We start from the raw sequence: 23080 nt of genomic DNA, 5'->3' as shown, positions 1-23080 counted from the left end.
TCATATAATGTAGAATATAATAAATCTATACATATAACTTTCAGTGTTCGTCTATCACATAATGTAGAATATAATAAATCTTTACATATAACTTTCAGTGTTCGTCTATCATATAATGTAGAATATAATAAATCTATACATATAACTTTCAGTGTTCGTCCAGTATTGGCGATTAAAATCTAGCAATGAAACGTCTGCTTTGCAGAGGAGTCGATCTCGAAACATCCAGGTCTGAAAACCAGCGGTCTACGCCAGACTACGCTGATTCAACTGACCGGAGCGATGAATGACTGTGATGACATTCATTACATCGATTAAAATACTTGAGGTACAGCCACATGTGCTGACTTTTTCCTGATTTTGACAAAAATCACGTAATCCATTCCAACATTTCCCCAAACTTACACCTTTGGCTCTTGAAAGGGGAAAACCTAAACTTTACTTATTAATTTAATGACTCTACAGTAACTGTAGTATTATTGGTTTGTATCAACAACTTTTCTCCTTTTCATTATCACTTTTACTTAATAAATGATTACGGAAATGTCATGTTAAATTTAGGGAAAAGTTAATTAAAATCCATTTTTCCATTCTTTTCTATACATGAAGGTCTATGCTGCACAAAAAAATGTATATGTCCAAAATGAAGTAAAGCAAAAATACATCTTTACCATAATAATAATAGTGTTCGTCTGTTTGTGCATCTAAAGCCAGGGTTAGAGGTTAGAATAAGACATTACTTTGAACGAAACTCCTGAAATTCAGCTTAGTAGACAAATACTCTAACATCTGTATAAATCGACCTTCTTTAAGTATTCCTGAATAATTGTGCAGCTACTTATTATCTGCGCTGTATTGGCACACCTGACCATTTCTTCTGGTCCACTAGACTAGCAGAATACTATTCCTTACTATAATAAGAGCCTAGCTTATATTTTTAAAGAAAAAATATGCAACTTACAGGAATTGAACTCAGGTATGCAAATTTGCAGCCGAGTGCACTACCAACTGCACCACTAGACCACATTGCATCATCATGGAATATTTGTGCACGAAATGATTACACACGATAGTGATCTTTTATGGCGCACGAGACCGCGTACAAGTACATGTAATAGAGATATCCCTATACGTCGTTTACTCTAGCAAGTGCGGCAAAACAGAAAATGATATTTTCAAGGCTAACTATAAAATTCCTATTATTCAAATCAAATTTTACAACTTGCACAAATTGACTTCACATTATGAAGAATTTGTACGTAATAGGAAAAACTTGACATAAATTCTTTTACGTTAACTGGATTTAATTTACATAATAGGAGGTTCATGTCATGTCATAGGAGTGTCTCCTATATAAACAATATATGTATAATGATAGTAAGAATAGCAAAGAGAAGACAATTTGTCAGCAGCATAAGAAAGCAGACAAGTTAGTTGAAGAATTATGTAATGAGCAGAGATTTACTGTACAGCTTATACGAAATGTTTCTAAATGAACTTCATATTCTCCGAAGAGGTATAGAAAAGCATCAGCGCTAGCATCAGTCTTGGTGCGACATTCCAACAACTTTAGTTCTTCACCGCAATGTATTGTTAAAGCGCATTAATTTTTTATTAAAACCGAGTTACTTGCTTTTAGCGCATTTCAAAATCTTTTGTAAAGGTGGATTGCTTGCAAGTAGATAGCTAATCACAACAATGATGCAGACGTGAATATCAAGCACTCCTGTTATAATCAAAGTGGATATCAATCAGCGTTAGAGACCGCTGCAGTGCCCACGCCTGTGAGATGTTTAGCTAATTCACTTAATCTTATATTGGCCTTCAGCCTTCACACCTCTAACTGCATTCTAGAGAGTTACTTTCTCCTCCCTCTAAAGTAGAATGAAGAGCAGCAAGAGTATAACTGCTATAACTTATATTACACATTGTAATGTAAACAATTTATGTAAATCTTTTACTTCATACTACGTAATGAATTCCATATAACGTAAAGTGGTAAAAATACTCAAATTTGATTTGAACAACAAGAGTCCGCGAATCTAGTGGTAATCCTTAAATTTATCGCTTTCTCTCTTGCTGCACTTGAGATAGGAAATGATGTATAGAGTTATCTCTATTATATATACTCACATCCAGGTGAGGTTTGGTTTGTCGGTAGAGATTGTCAGGTGATAAGAGAATAAGGCGCAAAGAATAAGAAGTTGCGTAATTATTCAGGTGATCGAATGGTGCAGGTGTTACAGTGTCGGTCTACAGATCGGAATGTCACGAGTTGAAGTCTCGTTGATAGCAGACTTTTATCCTAACCTTGAACTGTGGTGATGGATAGACGGACAGACAGACAGACATCGCTCTTATTACAACAACCGTACTTCCCTTAAATCATGGCCCATAAACCAAGAGAAAGTGATAACAAAAAGAAGAAAAATTGTTACAGCAAACCAATAATAATACTACAGTTGCAGCACAGCAATTAAATTAAATTAGAAAGTTATGTTTGGTCTTTTTCATTTTTAAAAGGAGTGAGTTTGGGGAGACCTTGGAATGGAGGCAGTTTACATGTAATACATGATATACATGTATTTTACTGTTCATTTAACATAAAATCCTTATAACATAAGGATTCCGAGAACGGATTGTTTACGTAGTAGGAGCTTCTACCGTAATTTATAACATCATCACACGCCTGAGGGTTACCTACCAATGCTAAGCAGGTCTCCGGTGTCTAATATCTTTCTTACAAACTCAACTTTGACACCGCTGAAACCAACATTCCAATTGTCAAATATCTTGAGAGATTTCACCCTTGGCTTGACTCTGAAAAACCAGGACTTATAAAACAACTTCCTAAACAAACAGACGAATCAGAATGATTCCTTAGAGCACATTGAAATAGCGACCATCAAATCTATAGTCTACCACTACTACTATACACTATACACTATAGTCTACAACTACTACTATATACTATAGTCTATAACTACTACTATACACTATACACTATAGTCTACCACTACTACTATATACTATACACTATAGTCTACAACTACTACTATACACTATAGTCTACAACTACTACTATATACTATACACTATAGTCTACAACTACTACTATATACTATACACTATGGTCTACAACTACTACTATATACTATACACTATAGTCTACAACTACTACTATACACTATAGTCTACAACTATTACTATATACTATACACTATAGTCTACAACTACTACTACATACTATACACTATAGTCTACAACTATTACTATATACTATACACTATAGTCTACAACTACTACTCTATACTATACACTATAGTCTACAACTACTACTATATACTATACACTATAGTCTACAACTACTACTATACACTATACACTATAGTCTACAACTACTACTATATACTATACACTATAGTCTACAACTACTGCTATATACTATACACTATAGTCTACAACTATTACTATACACTATACACTATAGTCTACAACTACTACTATATACTATATACTATGGTCTACAACTACTACTATATACTATACACTATAGTCTACAACTACTACTATACACTATAGTCTACAACTATTACTATATACTATACACTATAGTCTACAACTACTACTACATACTATACACTATAGTCTACAACTATTACTATATACTATACACTATAGTCTACAACTACTACTCTATACTATACACTATAGTCTACAACTACTACTATATACTATACACTATAGTCTACAACTACTACTATACACTATACACTATAGTCTACAACTACTACTATATACTATACACTATAGTCTACAACTACTACTATATACTATACACTATAGTCTACAACTACTACTATATACTATACACTATAGTCTACAACTACTGCTATATACTATACACTATAGTCTACAACTATTACTATACACTATACACTATAGTCTACAACTACTACTATATACTATATACTATAGTCTACAACTACTACTATATACTATACACTATAGTCTACAACTACTACTATATACTATACACTATAGTCTACAACTATTACTATACACTATACACTATAGTCTACAACTACTACTATATACTATACACTATAGTCTACAACTACTACTATATACTATACACTATAGTCTACAACTACTACTATATACTATACACTATAGTCTACAACTACTGCTATATACTATACACTATAATCTACACCTACTACTCTAGACCTTGCACACCAGTCATAGTATGTTCAACAGTAAGTACCAGTTCAACAATTCGAAGGATAGAATTGTTACGGCACACAAAAAAGGATTACAGATAATTCACACACTGAAAATATATGTTCTTAAATGGCATTCTATAAATATAAGAGATACAGTATATAACATGAATTGAACAATTAAAGATTAACTGTAATTAAAGATTAGCTATGAAAATGAGGACTTTGGAAATGGCACGAGCTGCGACTATGCAAGGGTGAATACGACTATATACTAGGGTGAATAGAACAAGCTTACTTGAGTCCATATCGACACCAGCCAACCGGGATAGAGTATTCTCTTCCAGGGTTTCCTCGCACTCTGTAGACATCCCCTCCTCGCAACTTGTGGCACGCATCGCATAAGCACTTGTTGTATTTGGTCTTGAAAAACTCGTCTGACAAAATAAATTTGAGGGTAATAAATGCATATTTATTATACTTTTATATAAATATATTTATATAAAGAGATAATACCTACATCTAATAAAAACACAACTATGGAAAATATAGTCTGGTAGACTTTTTCATCAAAATGTCAAGCGGAAATTAATGCGCTTTTGTAAATGATCCGCTGTGAAGCCTTTATTGCTCACTGAGAACCAACGACTTTCTTCGAGTATAAAGGTTTAAATATATTTAAAGGTTTAAATATATTTAAAGGTAAATATATTTAAAGGTAAATATATTCAAAGAACAAATATATAAGTTGCAGTTGAAAGTTTGCGCATACAGTCAATCGCATATGGTGAGGCTTTCCCATCTGCTGTAGCATGTCTGCTGTACCATCACTTGTGTTGCCTGTCTTATACTGCCTTGAAATGTGCAGGTTCCGTCTCCTTCTCCTCACGCCAGATCGCCATCTTCTGCTGGCTTTGCAGCTGGTCAGTCTTTTTGGCGCTGGCTTGTTGCCCGGCCGGTCATTTTTCTACCGTCTTCCGGCATATTGATCTTTGACCTAGTAGGATGGCCTAAGTCTTGTTTGGTTTGGTTGCGATGGGCCATTCTTCTGCCGGCTAATAAGCTGGCTGACCATGCAATAGATAATCGACTCTCGGTTGGTCATCCATTGCACTCTACCCCATTAGAAGCCATGGGTGTCTCTAATTTGCAATCCGAAGACCACTCGACTTGTGCCCACAGTTGGTGCTGCAAAGCCCAGTGCTTTTGGTGTTTGAGTTTTTGCCGTAGAATCCCTTGGTTTGATGGGGTAAGCAGTTTGTGGTGGAAAATGTCGACCGTGACCTTAGCCACCTCGGTCCAGCGCTGAAAGTCTGCTGTCAATTTCCGGGCCTCTCCTTTCCAGCCAGTCGCGCAATAACTTGCTGGCCACTTGGCCTCCCATTATTCAGATGAGGGGACCATGATTCAGGTGAGGGGACTAGGATTCAGGTGAGGGAAACATGATTCAGGTGAGGGGACCAGGACCATGGGAGATGCAGCGCCCTGACTGAGTCAGCCAGATGACCGGTTGGAGCACTCCTGCCGTTGTATTACTCCATTTGCCTGGTGTTTGGCCTGAAAGCTGATACTGTACTGTCATAAGATGACTCTCAAACGGTGCTCCTTGGTCTGGGTGGATCTGTTCCGGCAAGCCCTTGTAGCAGAAGACTCGATCAACCAGGGTGCTTGCTACCACTGGCGCCGTGGCCAGTGATGCATCCCTCCCTAGTTGACAAACTTACAATAAAAACTGATCATGAAATATAATAGGTTACGTTAGCAAGACATAGCACTATCACATGCATGTATTATATACCTCCCTAGTTGATAGACATACAATAAGAACTGATCATGGAATATAATTATATTCACAACTGAATACTGTGTGCGACGGAATACTGCATGCGACAGAATACTGAGTGCGACAGAATACTGCATGTGACGGAATACTGCGCGCGACCGAATACCGCGTGCGAATGAATACCGCGTGCCACCGAATACCGCGTGCGACCTTATACCGCGTGCGACCTTATACCGTGTGCGACCGAATACTGCGTGCGATCGAATACCGCGTACGACCGAACACATTGTGCGACCGAACACTGCGCACGACCGAATACTGCTCGCGAACGAATACTGCGTGCGACCGAATCCTGCGTGCGACCGAATACTGCGGGCGAACAAATACTGCACGCAACTGAATACTGCGTGCGACCGAATACTGTGTGCGACCAAATACTGCGTGTGACCAAATACTGCGTGCGACTGAATACTGCACGCAAACGAATACTGCGCGCAACTGAATACTGCGTGCGACCGAATACTGAGTGCGATCAAATACTGCATGCAAGCTGATAGAATCGGTACATGGCACTTGTTCACGTGTCGCAATATAAATTTGTACCAATTGTCTAACAGAACCAGTTGTCAAAACCAGTTAAAGTACCAGTTGTCTAACAAAACTACCTTTAACAGAAGCATCACAGATTTTGTTAACCTTGCTATAATAACATCTGAGATATAATAATATCTGAGATATAATAAAATCTGAGATATAATAATTTCTGAGATATAATAAAATCTGAGATATAATAATATCTGAGATATAATAATATCTGAGATATAATAATATCTGAGATATAATAATATCTGAGATATAATAATATCTGAGATATAATAATATCTGAGATATAATAAAATCTGAGATATAATAATATCTGAGATATAATAATATCTGAGATATAATAATATCTGAGATATAATAATATCTGAGATATAATAATATCTGAGATATAATAATATCTGAGATATAATAATATCTGAGATATAATAATATCTGAGATATAATAATATCTGAGATATAATAATATCTGAGATATAATAATATCTGAGATATAATAATATCTGAGATATAATAATATCTGAGATATAATAATATCTGCGATAGATATAAGCTTGATAAACCAAGTCAAAAGAACAAGGCTACTTCATTGCTATAGAAAGCATGGCACAGCAACTAAAGATGCCTCGATTGTAAATTCACCAGCCGATTCAGATACCGATCCAATATACCGATTCTTATTAAAAAATATCCGATTCAGATCTTTTGTGTTGAATAGATAATTGTTCATTTCATTATGCAAATATAAATTTAATGCAAAGAAAATATAAATATTAAGGTAATTATTTGTTTGTATTTATGGAAAAAATACATATTCACATACTGACATACCATGCATGTAGTAACAAAACAGTCCATGTTTCTTGTACTCCACAGGATGAAAATATTTGTTAATTATAAAAATTTGCGATTTTGCGAACAGTTAATTCTGCGAATTATTAAATTCCATGAATAATTAGTTCTATTTTTAATCACAAGGGAGAATAACTACTGCATCAAATTAAAAACTAGCTGCTAGACTAGTTTTTAATATAAATACTAAACGTAGTTGAGTTCCAGAACATTTTTAAAATCATTGCCTGGGCTTTGAGCTAACACCATTGCCAATGCATCACATTTCTTTACAAAATTATTCAAGGTTGTCACAAGATATGCAGAATGGCGTCATCGTGAAAATCGCCGCTAGGCAGAAGTACTAAATGAAGCCGAGTTCCAAAACTTCTTTAAAATCATCGCCGGGTTTCGAGTTTTATTGCCATTGCATCAAACTTTACAAAATTATTCAAGGTTTTCATAAGTTATTCGGCATGGCTTCGTCATCGCAAAAAAATCTCTCCTAGTCTTTTTACATTGAAATCAACCCCATCAATCTCTAATACCGAAGTTGAGGACGATCATGATTCTGATCTGGACATTATGGTATGTATTTGATTTGCAGTGCAAATACGTTTTTCCATAATTAACTGCATTAGTTAATTATTTTGTTTAAAAACTGATCGCTTTCATTAAATACTTCAGCTATTGTTTTTGTACTTCCTTAACACTTATTAATATTTTTTCTTTTTTGTTTTTTCTGTTTACTGCAGATTGAGAATAAAACAACCTACTCCGATTACAAAAACTAGAGACAAGTAGTAATATTCATCAAGGCAGGAATATTGGCAGAGAAGCAACCAGTCAACCTAGACCCCTTTATCGACAACAACTCCTTGATATCGCTGCAACAAACATGATTCAATTATATATTTTATTTCATGTATAGATATATTATAATTTATTACAAACTTGAGTGTACAAATAAATTATTTCAAATACATATAAATAAAATTTTACAAACGATGAATGGAGTAAATTTAAACAGTTTAGTCTATATGGCAGTTGTCTAGAGCAATAAAATTTAACTGATACTCTTGATAAGTGAATACTAGCGTGTAATGGTGCTCTCTGACTAGTTATTTTGGTAATAGCAGCTCTATATCACTGTCACTGTTTTGGGTAGATGTTAAAGGCGATTTCCTCACTACTACATGCCTGGTAAGGAAGTTATCATCAGAACTCTCATCGTGGCTTACTATTGCAAAGTTCTACCGGTTGGCCAAAGATTTGTGCTCGTAAAGGTGTTTTTGTTCTTTTTTTAAAACAGATATATTCTCCTCGTAAGTACCTGTGGTCACTTCTACCTCAATTTCCAGACCTTCCTGAATGATTGGTGATCTTCTAAGAACGACATATACCACCCTTGCAGTCGTTGCGCTTGCATGTATGATGAAAAATCTCTCTCACACTAAAACAAATTATGAAGCAATAGGGATGGAAAAAATAAATATTGCGTTTTACCGAAGAACCAAAGTAAAATTCAACTAACTTAGTAAATGTTTTTGAAAAAGCTCATTACTTACCACAAATTGTTGGTTCATCAAAGGCCTCCAAATCTATGAACATTCGTGAAAACCTCTAAACGCAGCAAAAAATTTATAGCTTAGCACAATCCACCCATAATTGTAAGCTAAATAGAAAACGAAACACGCAATGCGCGCATGCGTAGGGTTCACTCTATTGGTAGACGTAATAGAGTTAACTCTTCATAGAGAGTGACAGTTTTCAGCCGTGAATAAATTAATCCACGAATATGCATAAAATGGCAATTTTCGCGAAATTTAACTCCGGAAATAAATTCATCCTGTAGGGTAATTTATAATTAATAAAGGTAATTACTGTTAGTGGTACAGCTTTCTCTGTGATAATTAAGTCTCTCTTCTATTGCTGAACAAACTGCTGTGCCTGTACCAGTTTAGAGCAAATCAATTTTTCTTTCAATTACCATAAGTGATTCAATTCTCTCAGTAAGAAGTCTCTTCTATCACTATCAATGTAGCCAATCATACTGAAGAGGGACTCACTTGCCACACATGATGAAGGACAGGCTAAATACCGATAAGCCACTGAAGTTACCGCATTATGTATGATACAAACGATACATTGTATCATCAGAATCAAGAGAGTGATAGATAACTTGATGCATCGACTGCTTAAATTACTTTCGTAATGGTAGTAAATGGAAATATTACACTGCATTCTTGTTTCCCATCTTTGTTATCTTGTTCGTGATTAACTGCAATAAATCCTATCCCTGTAATTGCGGAAATACCACACTTTGATATTACGTCCTAACTAAAGCAAAAATGTTCCTCGGCTGTGTTGATGTTGATCAGGCTATAGACATAAAATAAATAGTGTGGCAGGCCCGGAAGTCATTAGGTAAAAGTAAGGAACTTGCAGCTGATGATTTTTGTCAGTGTAACAGTCTAAAATACTGTTTTCTGCAAAATAGTTGATCTGTAAAAAGTATCTGAAGTTTCAGAATTTTTAAGAAAAGATCGGCCGATACCGATTCAGATACTTGACACCTATATCGGCACCGATACCGATACCAAAATTGGGGAAACTCTAATAGCAACCCTAAACTCTAAACCTTTGCAACAAGGGCATCCTATGTAGTTAACACGGCTCGCTGAGAATTTAATAGTGGCCCTTAACATTTAAAGCACATCAATTATATCATATCATAGTCATATCATATCATATAACATTTAAGATTTCTCTAATAAATGGTACAACTAGTGCTGTACAGGTTGACACGTCCAAGAGCACTTCTTGTAGCAACACAATTATTGAGCACCAGCTTCAATGAGTTGAGACACGAATAACGGGAGTTAGCTACCCTGACTATTACGAAAACTATGTTTAAATTAGTAATTACAATGAGAATGGATGAAGAATAGCAAGCTAACTATACACATATACTGACAATCCCGAGTAAGACATGTGCTCTATGACAAATCAGAGTATAAAATAATGTCATACATGTAATTGCTTACCAGGCAGAGAGATACACTGTTTAAACCTGTCACAAAGCTGTTGGTACAGACAGTTCATATTGTTTAGTGGCCGAATCTTTTCTTTCACACCTGAAATCATTTAGTTAACTCATAAAGCTAACAATGCCATATACAATGCCCTATACAATGACATATACAATGACATATACAATGCCATATACTATTCATATCTCTATGAGATATTACAGGGCAGCAGGACTATGGTTACACATGGATATTTCCAGCAACGTCGACCTGATTGTCTAGCGCATTTAAATTGGTCATGTAGTGTAAGAGAACCTGCAGTGTAAATCTACATAATGTTTTATTAAAGCACTTCTCTATAGTTCTCTTGAGCAGTTTAAATTAATGTGTTGTTAACGCAAACAACAAAATAGAAAAGCAATTTATATTCAGTAAGGTCTTAGTAACCCAATTAGCAGAGTAAAGTCGATCCACTCACTTATATTGTGATACAACCCATTTACTTACATACACACACGTACATACACATACAGTGGAACCTCGGTTTTCAAACACAATATGTTCCAGAAGGTTGTTCGAAAACCGAGTTGTTCAAGATCCGAAACAAGTTTTTCCATTAGAATTAATGTATGTAAGTTTTAATCCGTTTCAAGTCGATTTAACAACTTTCGATAAAGTATTTTTTAACATTTTACACCATAAATTGTACTGTACACTGCATACTATAAATAAAAATGGTGATGAATCTATGATGATCTATGTGATGAATCTATGAATCTATGATGATCTATGTGATGAATCTATGAATCTATGTGATCTATGTGATGAATCTATGAATCTATGTGATCTATGATGATGAAAAAAGAAAACAAAAAGTAAAAATTTCGTATGTTTTGCTCTTAAAACATCGAAAACATTAAAGGTTACGATACAATACCAAAAATCGCAGAAATTGATAAGGAAACAGCAAAAAAATGAAACAGATCAGTTACATAAAAAATCGTGTGAAAAAGAAAATAGAAACAGCAATGGCACGTTTACTTCACATCTTTGAAGAAGAATCATCCTCCAAATAGTTTAGGGTAACTCGACTGGAGGAGTTGTGTCCCTAGAAAATCTTTTCCGCAGAGGCGACGTCCTCCCAAATGGCTTCTTTTTGTAAAGAATTTATGACGCGAAACTTCTCCCTTTGTTTGAGAACCTTCCGAAAGTGGCTCATGATAACGTCTTTAAACGTATAAACATGCTGTTTCCGGAGCTGCTCCAAATGTTTAATTCAAATGCGCATGCTCCGGTTTGGTCGAGAACCGAGTTTACGGTCGAGATCCAAGACGAACAAATTTCCAATTGTTTGGTCGAAAACCGAGTTGGTCGAGAACCGAAGCGTTGGAGACCTGAGGTTCTAACGTACTTACATACACATATTTACATACACATACCTACATACGCATACCTACATACGCATACCTACAATCGCATACCTATGTACACATACTTACGTACGCATACCTACGTACGTATACCTACATACGCATAGCTACATACGCATACCTACATACGCATACCTACATACGTATACCTACATACGCATACTTACATACGCATGCCTACATACGCATGCCTACATACGCATGCCTACATACGCATACCTACGTACGCATACCTACATACACATACTTACGTACGCATACCTATGTACGCATACCTACATACGCATACCTACATACGTATACCTACATATGCATACCTACATACGCATACCTACATACGCACACATACATGCGCATACTTACATACGCATACTTACATACACATACTTACATATGCATACTTACGTACGCATACCTACATACGTATACCTACATACGCATAGCTACATATGCATACCTACATACGCACACATACATGCGCATACTTACATACGCATACTTACATACACATACTTACATATGCATACTTACGTACGCATACCTATGTACGCATACCTACATACGCATACCTACACATGCATACTTACATACGCATACCTACATACGCATACCTACATACGCACACATATATGCGCATACTTACATACGCATACTTACATACGCATACTTACATACGCATACTTACATACACACACTTACATACGCATACCTACATACGCATACCTACATACACATACCTACATATGCATACTTACACATACGTCTATCCGTAAATTATTGTAAACCTATTGCAACCTTCATTCATGTCCTAAACCTGTAGGAAAACAATTTTAGCACCATTCATAGTGCAATGTGTGAAAGGCTTTTCTATGGATTAGAAAGTTATTATACATGGTTGATCAAGTACTTCCCTAACTTGCTCTTTAAAAACTTGATCCAGTTAATAATTCAATGCAATAGTTAAGGCATGAAATGGATGCCTTAACACACAAGGCTTTCAAGTGTTCATGTTTAGCCAACCCCCACCTGAGCTCTTATAATTCTTACACACTATTTCTAGTCTAAATCTGATCGATTCTGATGATAGGTTTGTGCCTTGAATCATTATACATGAGCATAATAGTGTGGAACTTGCCGTAAAACTTCTAATTGAACGCCACCTTTATTTGAACACCACCTCTATTTGACCGCGACTATAAAAGGTTGAAAAATACAGCGTCAATCTTTAATTGAACATCACCTCCATTTGACCGTCACCTAGACATTCTTTGATCTTTACAATAATGACTAGGTTACATCAACAAAAATTAATTCTTTAGTTAACTCCATTCGCATCCAAGTCTGTTTTTTAACTTCAAAGCTTTTCAGTTTTTTTGTTAAAACTTTGAAAGCAACACCATAGAAATAATTATTGACTGTATCAGATTTATAGTAGTTCCTTGCTCAATGTGGTCTGAATATTTTGCCGTGCATATACCGTGTACGTGTCCATGTACGGTATATGAATGATCAGTTTTAGGCCAAGAGTTGTGCTTACAACCCATCCGGCTAAAAGTTTATCATTATTTGTGCGAAATAAATTTGCCTAAAAGTTATGCATTGCTGGAAAAATTGTTTGGACGCAGATATCAAATAGTTCTGCTGCGCAGAAAAAGAGTCGAGGTTGAAAGATACTGTGGAAAATATAGACAAGCAACAAAAAAATGTTTGTTTCATCGAAAGAATCAATCAGAACACAATTGGTCGAGCAAATGATGCAAATATTGTTGTTTCAAAAATGTTAATTTGTGTTTCTGCATATATTATAAGTATGGTTCAGTTATGTCACTTGTTGTTGAAAATATACATTTGCAGCATTTGATAGATTATCATTAGATAACTTATAAATCTGCAGATTTGTAGCATGTTATTTGATAACGTCCTTGCTGTTATCTTAACTCGGCTTACAATGGATCGATGCTCAGAACTCCTTTTTTATTGCACATACAAAACTAGGTTTGGCTGCAAACTGTAGCAAATATATCAATGAGTGTAATGAGTTTGTATGCTACATTGTTAAAGAGTTATAAAATGAAAATATGCCTTCAAATTTAAATATAAACTTGAAAGATTCTACAAATTGCAAAGCAGACCACAGGCCATTTCATCGCAGGGTAATTGAAAGCAATAGATAGTGTTGTGGAATGTGATCCACTGAGAGCTGAGCCTAGGGCTAAGCTAAGCCGAGCCAGGCTGTGCTCAGTCAGGCAGAATAACGAGGTGAGAGTTAAGCCAGTCAGAGCTGAGCTGAGCCAAGCCAAGCCGAGCGGAGTACAGTCATACTTCAACTTACGAGCTTAATGCGTTCCGAGACTGAGCTCGTATGTCAATTTACTCGCATGTTGGTGCAATTTATTTATATATAGAACAATTAAATATATATTGATTGGTTTCCATACTCTAAAAAAAGCAAATAAAACACTCAAAACAAGATATTGTAACAGAAAGAACATGTTGGTTATTGTCCTTACATACTACATGCTTTCAAAAAACAACAAACAAAAATAATGCAAGGAAATGTGGTTAATTAAAATGTAAAATTAAATACATAGGCCTACAATAGCAGTTAACACTCGCGTTTGCCAGGGAGGGAGATATAAGTTATCCTTCATTACAACATTTGACTTTGATAAATTTGGATTTTATCAAAGTGTTCAAAGACACACTTAGAAGCAAACCTAAAAGCAAACTTTCATTTTCAACTAAACGTAATTAAAATTTCTTCGGCGTTTATAGTTTGAAGTTTTTTTTTCGCTTTCACGACTAGCCGGCAGTTTTAAGATAAACCTATCTAAGGACGTTTGCCTTTGTCGCCCTTGCAACATGTTGCGAATAGGACTAACACAGGTGCAGTCACAAATGGTTAATGCATGACCACTAGCCAGCTTGTCCGAATGTCTATTAAACAGTTTGGATAGATAGCGCCGGCCTTTTCACATAGCATCGTTTCAGTTACGCTGTCACCGGCCAATTGTTTGTCCAATGCCATCAGCGGTCGTAAAGATCGCTGCACCGTTTAGAAACTATGGTTAGTCCTTTTGCGAACTAAATGCCCTGAATATAATCCTTCTGTTTGATAATTATGAATTTATTTCTGTCATATTGCCGAGTTAGCTCAATCACGCATACACGTTTCGCATATTTTTCAATATTTTTCCGTTTAATATCAATTGTTATCATTTGCTTTTTCTTTGTATTATCTTTCATTTTACTGGCAAACTTTTGGTCTACGCACAGTAGGCCTACGTTAAATTCACATAATTCTGCACAGAAAATCGTGCACAAAAAAACACCGTACAAAAGTATAACCTGAGCAGTTGAAAAATACAGAGTGATGCTGTTCTCATAAAACACCTCCGGCATACTTGGCAACTGACTCAAGTGCTCGTATCTCAAACATGGCTCGTATGTTAGTGCTAAAACTTGCTTGAAAGCTGGCTCGTATCTCAAGTTTCTCGTACGTTGGAGCACTCGTAAGTTGAAGTATTACTGTAGAGCCAAGCCAAGCCAGGGCCGAACCGGGTCACGCCCAGCCAAGCAGAACGAGAGGCGGAGCCTACCCGCTATATAAGCCTGAACATGCGTGCTAGAGAGCAGAGCTGTTCTGGGCCTGTTCATTGCCTGTTACTTGATCATTCTTGTACAACTTATGAACTAAGCAGAAATATATGTATAAACTAGTGCTGGGCACGGGTAGTCTTGTACAAACTCTTTTTGCATGGGCAACTGGTCCATTAGAGAAACTGCCTGGGAATAGCTCTGTGCTCACTAGGAAAGCATTGCACAGAATTCCCATCATCGTCTTTACTCTAACCAGGGTTTGTGGGATCTGGTGGCATGATTAATGGCTGAGCTGCCCACTGCCATAATGCTGCTTGGTAATCGATCCTCATTAAATGCTGACGGAGAGAAGCCTCTTGGTGGAAGGGTTTTCTCATAAGATGCCCTTGGTGAGAACAACCTGTATCTGGCATCGGCTAGACTTGTAGAATGAGGCTGGCCATAAAGATGCAGTGTTGAGCGTGTTAGTTCGTTAAACAACTCTCTATCCATTAGACTGTGGTATTTGATTATGGTGAATTATACAATCCATGATAGATAGCTTGGGAAATCGGTATAAATAGTGAATTACAGTTTTCGCTTGTTACTACCAACGCGGATGAATCTCTCGGCTGATCGGAGACATACTACAAACCTAATTACTATCGGGGTAATTTAATAGCCCGTAAATGTAGGTCTACAGCTCTGATTAGCTGGTTAAACTGACTGCACACGGCGTAAGAAAAATTTTATTTTTGTATTACTACTCAACGTTTAATATCCAATTACTCCTAGCTTATCAACTAAAATAGCAGTAGGAGACCAGACTAATAATGACTAGGTTAAGAACATGCTTAAATATTAAGCTACCATAGACCCTATTTTCCGCCACTTGTTAACACGAAAATGCCCTGTGGCCCCCAGACTATCTTGACTGTTAACCCTGCGAGTACGAATGTCAGCCGATAAAAGCTGTGAAAAATAATAAATAAATTAAAAAAAACTATAGTTGCTTTGTAAATTTGAGGATAAGTCTGTTTAGAAAATTTAAACATAAAATCCATATCAACAAACCCGATACCCGAAAAACCCGTAGGCAAAGAAATACCCGAGCCTAGCACTACTAGCTACCCGATACTCGGAAAAACCCGAAAAAAAGGGGGCGGGTCTAAACCGACTTTAGAGTACTCGTGCCCAGCACTAGTATAAACTCATGCACCGAGTCTTGTACTAGTGGAGGAGAAGTGAAGGTCGCACAAAACCTTTACACTGCTGGCAGCGGTGGGATTGGTAACGATCCCAAGAACTCTACCACAGGACTCGCACCTGGATCACTGGACTCTGGATGAACTGGGCTGCATGAAAAAACGGCGACACCGCTCCTACTGGAAGAATTTCCTGGCAGCAGATAGAAACCCAGAGAGACAGCTGTGGAAAGCCCTACAGGATCGGATTCAGTAGATGCACTGCTCTGGGAGCAGAAACCTACTAAAAACTCCGAAAGGACTTATCTGAGGAGGCAGCAATCTTTTACTGGAAGAACTTCCTACCGGAAGAAACCCAGGAAGAGCTGTAGAAAGCCTGCCAATCGGACCCGGTAGATGCACTGCTCTGGGAGCGTAACCTACTGAAGGCTCCGACAGGACTTATCTGAGGAGGCAGCAAGCTCCTACTGGAAGAACTTCCTACCGGAAGAAACCCAAAAAGAGCTGTGGAAAGCCTGCCAATCGGACACAGTAGATGCACTGCTCCAGGAGCAGAAACCTACTGAGGGCTCCGACAGGACTTGCCTGAGGAAGCGGCGTGCTCCTACTGAAAGAACTTCCTATGGGAAGAAACCCAGAAAGAAGCCAGCGGCGGCAGACACAGAGGCACTGCTCTGGGAGAAAAGCAGAAACCTACTGGAAGCGCAGGAGAGCCAGGAGTGCTGATCCAGGACCCGGCCGACTAGTCGAGGCACTAGAGCGGGTGTCACTGATGCCAAGAGCTCAGAAACCGGCACCACGCTTCAGGACTCCCCAGTATACTGGGAAAGGAGATTTGGAGTATTTTATCACTCGCTTCACAGAGGTAGCCGACGCTAACCAGTGGACGGACGGAGCAACGCTATTGTACTTCTGGGAAGCACTGGGTGAACAGGCTGAGGACTGCGGGTGGGCCGATGACCAGGAGGCCATTTTCAATGCCCTCCAGGCAAGATTCGGGCTATACGCCAGGCAGGCGCAAAGCCAGCTCAACACCTTTAGGCAAGAGGAAGGGACGACGCCGCAGGAGCATACTATGGAGGTCGAGAGGTTGGTGCACATTGCGTACGGGGACCTACCAAATCGCCACCGAAATAGCATGGCTATGGAGACCTTCTGCAGCTCGCTGAGAGACCCTACCTTGCAGTGACATCTGTTGGCTGTACCTACGCCAACACTGGCAGACGCTGTACGGGCCGGGAATTACTACTTCCAAATTCAAGGAGGCGAGTGTAGACCCACAGGATTTTCAGTACGAGCCCTGGAAGGAGGAGCCTCTAACCAGGTGAACTTGGCCAAGATCGATGTTATAGGACAACTAGCCCGGCTGGTCTAAACTCTCGCGGACAAGGTGGAACGGCTCCAGGAGCAGATTCACACTTAAACCGAGAGGAGGAGCCAGCCAGCTACTCTTTGCTGGGGATGTGGCCAACCGGGGCACGGACGAAAAAATTGCCCTCGCCACACCAAACTGGCTTCAGGAAATGAACGGCCACAGCAGTAACTCCGACTACTGGCTGTGTCAAGGCCAAGCAAACATGGAAATACAATAGGATTTCGCGGGACTCGACGGCTGGTCTCAACCAGCAAGGACTAGGCCAAGGGAAGTTCATGCACAGTAAGGGCCTGTGGTGACACGGAACTATTACCAACCCTTGGGCGAGACTAGTCTGGACAGCCCCCTGTCCCGGACACAGCCTACACCCCTTCGTGCAAACGGCAGGGATGTAACCCGAAACGCAGGAAGGTGGCCCCCAAATCCCCTCCACCCCAGACACTGAGAACCATCCCTACTGGACCAGACAGTCGAAAGCCTGCCTTAAAAGCGGCAAGGCCAACCCCTTCTCCACCTTGGGGGTGGCAATCACGGGAACAGCAGATTTACTCCGGACATGGGACAGCCCGAGGGACCGACCTCGCCCCACCACGGAAAAGGAAGCCTCTCAGGCCTCACGGAGGATGTCCTGGAGGATACCACCAGGGCACAAGGGGTGGCCCATCCAGTTCCTGTTGAACACCGGATGCACCACCAATCTGATCAATAAACAAATATTTGACCGATTGCCAGGAGCCGTGCGAGACCGACTCGAGGAAAGTGACAGCCACGGACTATTGGCTGATGGGACACAGCTCCCCTTCTATGGGATAATTCGTCTGACTATCCGCTTGAGGGATGTGAAGACAGAGGAAGTCTTCGTAGTTAGCCGACTGAGCGAAGATGCCATACTCGGAATGCCGTTTTTCGTGGCCCATCAATGCGCTCTCGAATTTGAGCAACCGGTGGTCCGAGTGGATGGCAGACAGCTAGTCTGCACGGACCGGCATGGGTGGCTGCTACAGAGCAAAGTACAGGTGATAAGGGGGGTAGTGGTTCCCACCCGGACAGAGATGGTGATACACTGTCGCATCATCGCGCGGAACTATTGCCCCATGGGACTAATCAAGGAAATTTCCCATGGACCTCCAGTAGCCAGAACCAACCGGGACCTAAAGGACAGGTCATCACCCGCTGCATGAACACTACGGAGCGACCTTTTACCTTCCGGTCCGGAGCCACTATCGGCACTTACACGAGAGTGGAGACCCCACAGGTCGAGGAGGACGATCCCTTCTTGTGTGATGCCGGTCCGACTTCAATCAATGGAGTGCCGGCTCACCTTGATAAATTGTTCCAGGCGGCCCGGCTGAACTGTGAGGACATGGGACAAACGTCAAGGTTGGCATCCTCGCTGCGTCGGTATGCCACAGTGATCAGTACAGATGACGACAACGTGGGAAGGACCTCGGAGGTGGAACATTCTATTCCGCTTAAAGAGGGCACTCGCCAATCCAACAACCCCCTCACAGACTCGAACTGGAGAAGGAGACAGAGGCCGAGAGGCAGGTCCAGGATCTGCTCAAACGAGGGCTCATCGAGCCAGCCGGAGGAGCTTGGAGCTCCCCCGTGGTGTTGGTCCGGAAGAAGGATGGGAAGTGGCGCTTCTGTATTGACTACCGGCGTCTCAACGCCGTCACGGAGCAGGATGCCTATCCGCTACCCAGAATTGACGACAGCCTGGATGCCGTGTCTGGGAGTCGCTATTTTAGCACATTCGACCTGGTGAGCAGGTATTGGCAGGTACCCCTGGATGCAGAGGCGCAGAAGTCGGCTTTCTCGACACGGTCCGGACTATGGAAAGTGTTGCCTTTCGGACTGACATCCGCCCCGCCACTTTCCAAAGACTCATGGAACGCATTCTGCATAGCCTCCACTAGAGAATGCTGCTGCTATATCTGGATGATATTATCGTCATCGCCCCGGATTTCGATACGCATCTACATCGGCTGGAGGTCTTCCAGAAACTCCACAAGGTCGGACTGAAGCAGTCTAAGTGCAAGCTATTGCAATCTCAGGTCCGCTACCTGGGTCACATAGTAAGCCAGGATGGAGTCTCTACAGACCCCGACAAGGTGGAGGCAGTCGCCAAGTGGCCGAGTCCGCGCGGAGCGGAGTGAGGGAACTCCAAGGATTCCTCAGGACGGTTGGCTACTACCGGCAATATATCCCGGAGTTCGCAATTATAGCGCACCCCTTGCACCGACTGACTGCAAAAGGAGAGCCCTGGAGATGAACGGAGGAAGAACAGGCCGCTTTCAACACGCTGAAGGAGAGCATCAGCACCGCCCCGATCTTGGGCTATCCGGATCCTCGGAGGCAGTACATCCTGGACACAGATGCCAGCGGATGTGGAATGGGGGCCATGCTGTCTTAAGTACAGGAGGGCTGCGAGAGGGTCATTGCCTATTACAGCAAGACCCTCACCCCCTCGGAACACAATTACTGTGTCACTCGACGGGAGCTACTTGCGGTAGTGAAGGCGGTCAAGGACTTTCGGCTGTATCTGTATGGCCAGGAGTTTCTCCTACGAACGAACCACGAGTCACTCCGGTGGCTATGCCGGAAGAGGTAACCCTCAAACCAAGTAGCCTGGTGGCTTGAGATCTTGGCGGAGTTCCGCTACATCCTGGAGCACCGGTCAGGGACTCGCCACGGGAATGCAGATGGATTGAGCAGACAAACCTGCGAGGATTGCCGGCAATGCGCGAGCATTGAACAGAGAGATGGGGGCCCCTCACGGAAGGAGTTGGCAAGGGAACAAGGGCCGTTAGCCGCGTGGGTACCGACCAGTTGCCTGGATGGGACTCTTGCCCTCGATAAAGCGAGATCGACCCTGGGCAACGCCGCACAACCCAGGGGGCCGGCCGGCAACCCGCACGGGACTCCCACTCCAACAGTGGCGGGATTGAACCTGGGTGCCGGAGGTTCCTCCGAGGGACTATCAGCCCTGCCAGGAGTGACAAGACCAAAGGGCGAACTGGCAAAGACACAGGCTATCGGACAGGGACCAGTGGCTATCATGTACCATGCCATCGCCACAGGAGAGGTGCCCGCAGAACACAAGAAGGCCGGGAGCAGAGAGCTGGACATCCTGCATCACATGTGGGGCTCTCTGCGCATACGACAGGATGGCGTGCTGGAAGCACGCGTGGCCCTGCAGGGCCGTGCCAGATGGTGCGCCATCTGCCCCCAGCCATGCGGGAAACCACGGTAAGGCAAATGCACGCCCTGGCTCACTCTTGGGTAGGAAAGAAGGTTAAGTCGCCTCCAACTGACGTGGTACTGGCCCGGACTGACGTCCACAGTCAGACGGCACGTCAAGAGTTGCGAGGTGTGCCAGGCCACAACGCATGGAGGGACAAAGGCGGCCGGAGGAAAAAGGAGGCTCTACGCAAGACGACCCTGGCAGAAGGTGCCCGTGGATCTGGTGGGGCCATTTCCTGATACGCCAAGGGGGAACAAGTGGGTGCTGGTTCTCACCGACTCCTTCAGCCGGTGGCAGGACGCATTGGCACTACCTGACGCTACGGCCCTGGTGGTCGCCAACGCACTGGATGAGCGAGTCTTCTGCTACCTGTGACTGTCCGAGCAGATCCACACAGACCAGGGGGCACAGTTCGGGAGCCAACTGATGGCCAAACTGTGCCAACTCTGGAATGTGGACAAGACCCACACGACTCCGTATCATACACAGGCAAACGAAATCGTGGAGCGGAATAACCAGGGACTCGAAGACTCCTTGAGGGCGCTGCTCCTGGCTCGGGGACAGGACGAGTGAGACCTACTGCTCCCCCAGCTGATGAAGGCATACAGAGGCACCCCCACTCCACGACTGGAGAAATGGCCAACATGCTAATGTTGGAACGGGAGCTGAGGGTGCCAGACCAGCTGGAAAGCCACTCCCCACCGACCGAGTTCTTTCTTGCCCACAAGCACGCTCTGGAGGTGCAGCGGAAACTGCAGACAGTGCACGAGGCGCTATGGCAAAGCCAGATGTAGGTGCGGCAAGAAGACAGGGAAGAGCCACCACTGTACGCCCCAGGCGACAAGGTATGGCTCACGAATAAACGCCGGAGACGGGGAGAAAATCTCAAGCTGCAGGCGAAGTTCGTGGGACCATACCAGGTCCTGAAGGCCTGGGGGAACCACACATATCTGGTGGAACGGCAGGGCCAGTCTTCCATCCAGAGCGAAGGAAGGCTAAAACCCTATCATGCTTGCCCAGAGAGGTTTGGACAGACCCCAGCCACTCTGGAGCCAAGGAGAGGTCCCAACATGAAGGGAGCTCGACACAGCAGGCCGGAGAAAAAGCAGGAAAAAGCCAGAGTGGACCCTGTGCCGATAATGCCGCCCCCCAACTGGGAAAGGTGGCTGCTGGAGGCTGCTGAAAAGCAAGGGAAGGAGGTAACTCCGGGAGAAAACCCAGCCGGACCGGAGAAAGGAGAACGCCAGGGAGGCCAAGGACGCTCTCCAAGTTCGGTAGAAGCCAATCCGGTCCCACTAAAAGAAGTTCCGGGAGTACCGAAATCAAACCCAGAGGAGACTGGAACGGCTCCGACACCAGAGACTTCATCGGAACCTGTCCGCCACAACCCAAGGCCGGCCCGGACTACTAGAAGGCTGGACCGCTACGGGAACGGGGTGTGCTGCTCAATGGAGTCACCGGCAAACGACCCGGAGGTGGGACAAGAGGACAACCAGGTAGTTCTCACGGCCGCTACCAGGGCCTTTCTGTTGAAGCACTCGCTCACCCCGGACGCCCTCAGTTTGTTAGAGAACTTGGATGACGCATGTGTTGCATCTTTGCCAGAACTATTGGCTTTGGGCACCAGGAGCTTGAAAGAAGCTGAGGAAGCCCTAAGTGCACCGAAGCCAGTCGGTGTGGCAGCAGACCAGGGAGATCGGGAGTGAGAGAAGGCGGCCGCCGAGGCCAGCACGAGGTGCCCCGGGGCAGCTGCCTCAGACACAGATGTGGAAGAC

General features: G+C 41.9%; 1 protein-coding gene across 1 annotated transcript in view; it reads right to left on the bottom strand.

Moving 5' to 3' along the window:
• Positions 1-23080, bottom strand: part of LOC137404607 (neuralized-like protein 4) — a 129947-nt gene that overhangs the window by 23097 nt on the left and 83770 nt on the right. Inside the window, exons 23-25 of the mRNA XM_068090827.1 lie at positions 10485-10574; positions 4522-4660; positions 2705-2820 (exon numbers count right to left, since the gene is read on the bottom strand). Coding sequence (XP_067946928.1) covers positions 2705-2820; positions 4522-4660; positions 10485-10574 — 345 coding nt within the window. The remainder of the gene's footprint in view (positions 1-2704; positions 2821-4521; positions 4661-10484; positions 10575-23080) is intronic.

This window comes from Watersipora subatra, chromosome 9 (assembly GCF_963576615.1).
Source record: "Watersipora subatra chromosome 9, tzWatSuba1.1, whole genome shotgun sequence".
Classification (NCBI taxonomy): Eukaryota; Metazoa; Bryozoa; class Gymnolaemata; order Cheilostomatida; family Watersiporidae; genus Watersipora; species Watersipora subatra.
Note: the sequence above shows the minus strand (reverse complement) of the source record. Positions and strands in the feature narration are given on the sequence as shown.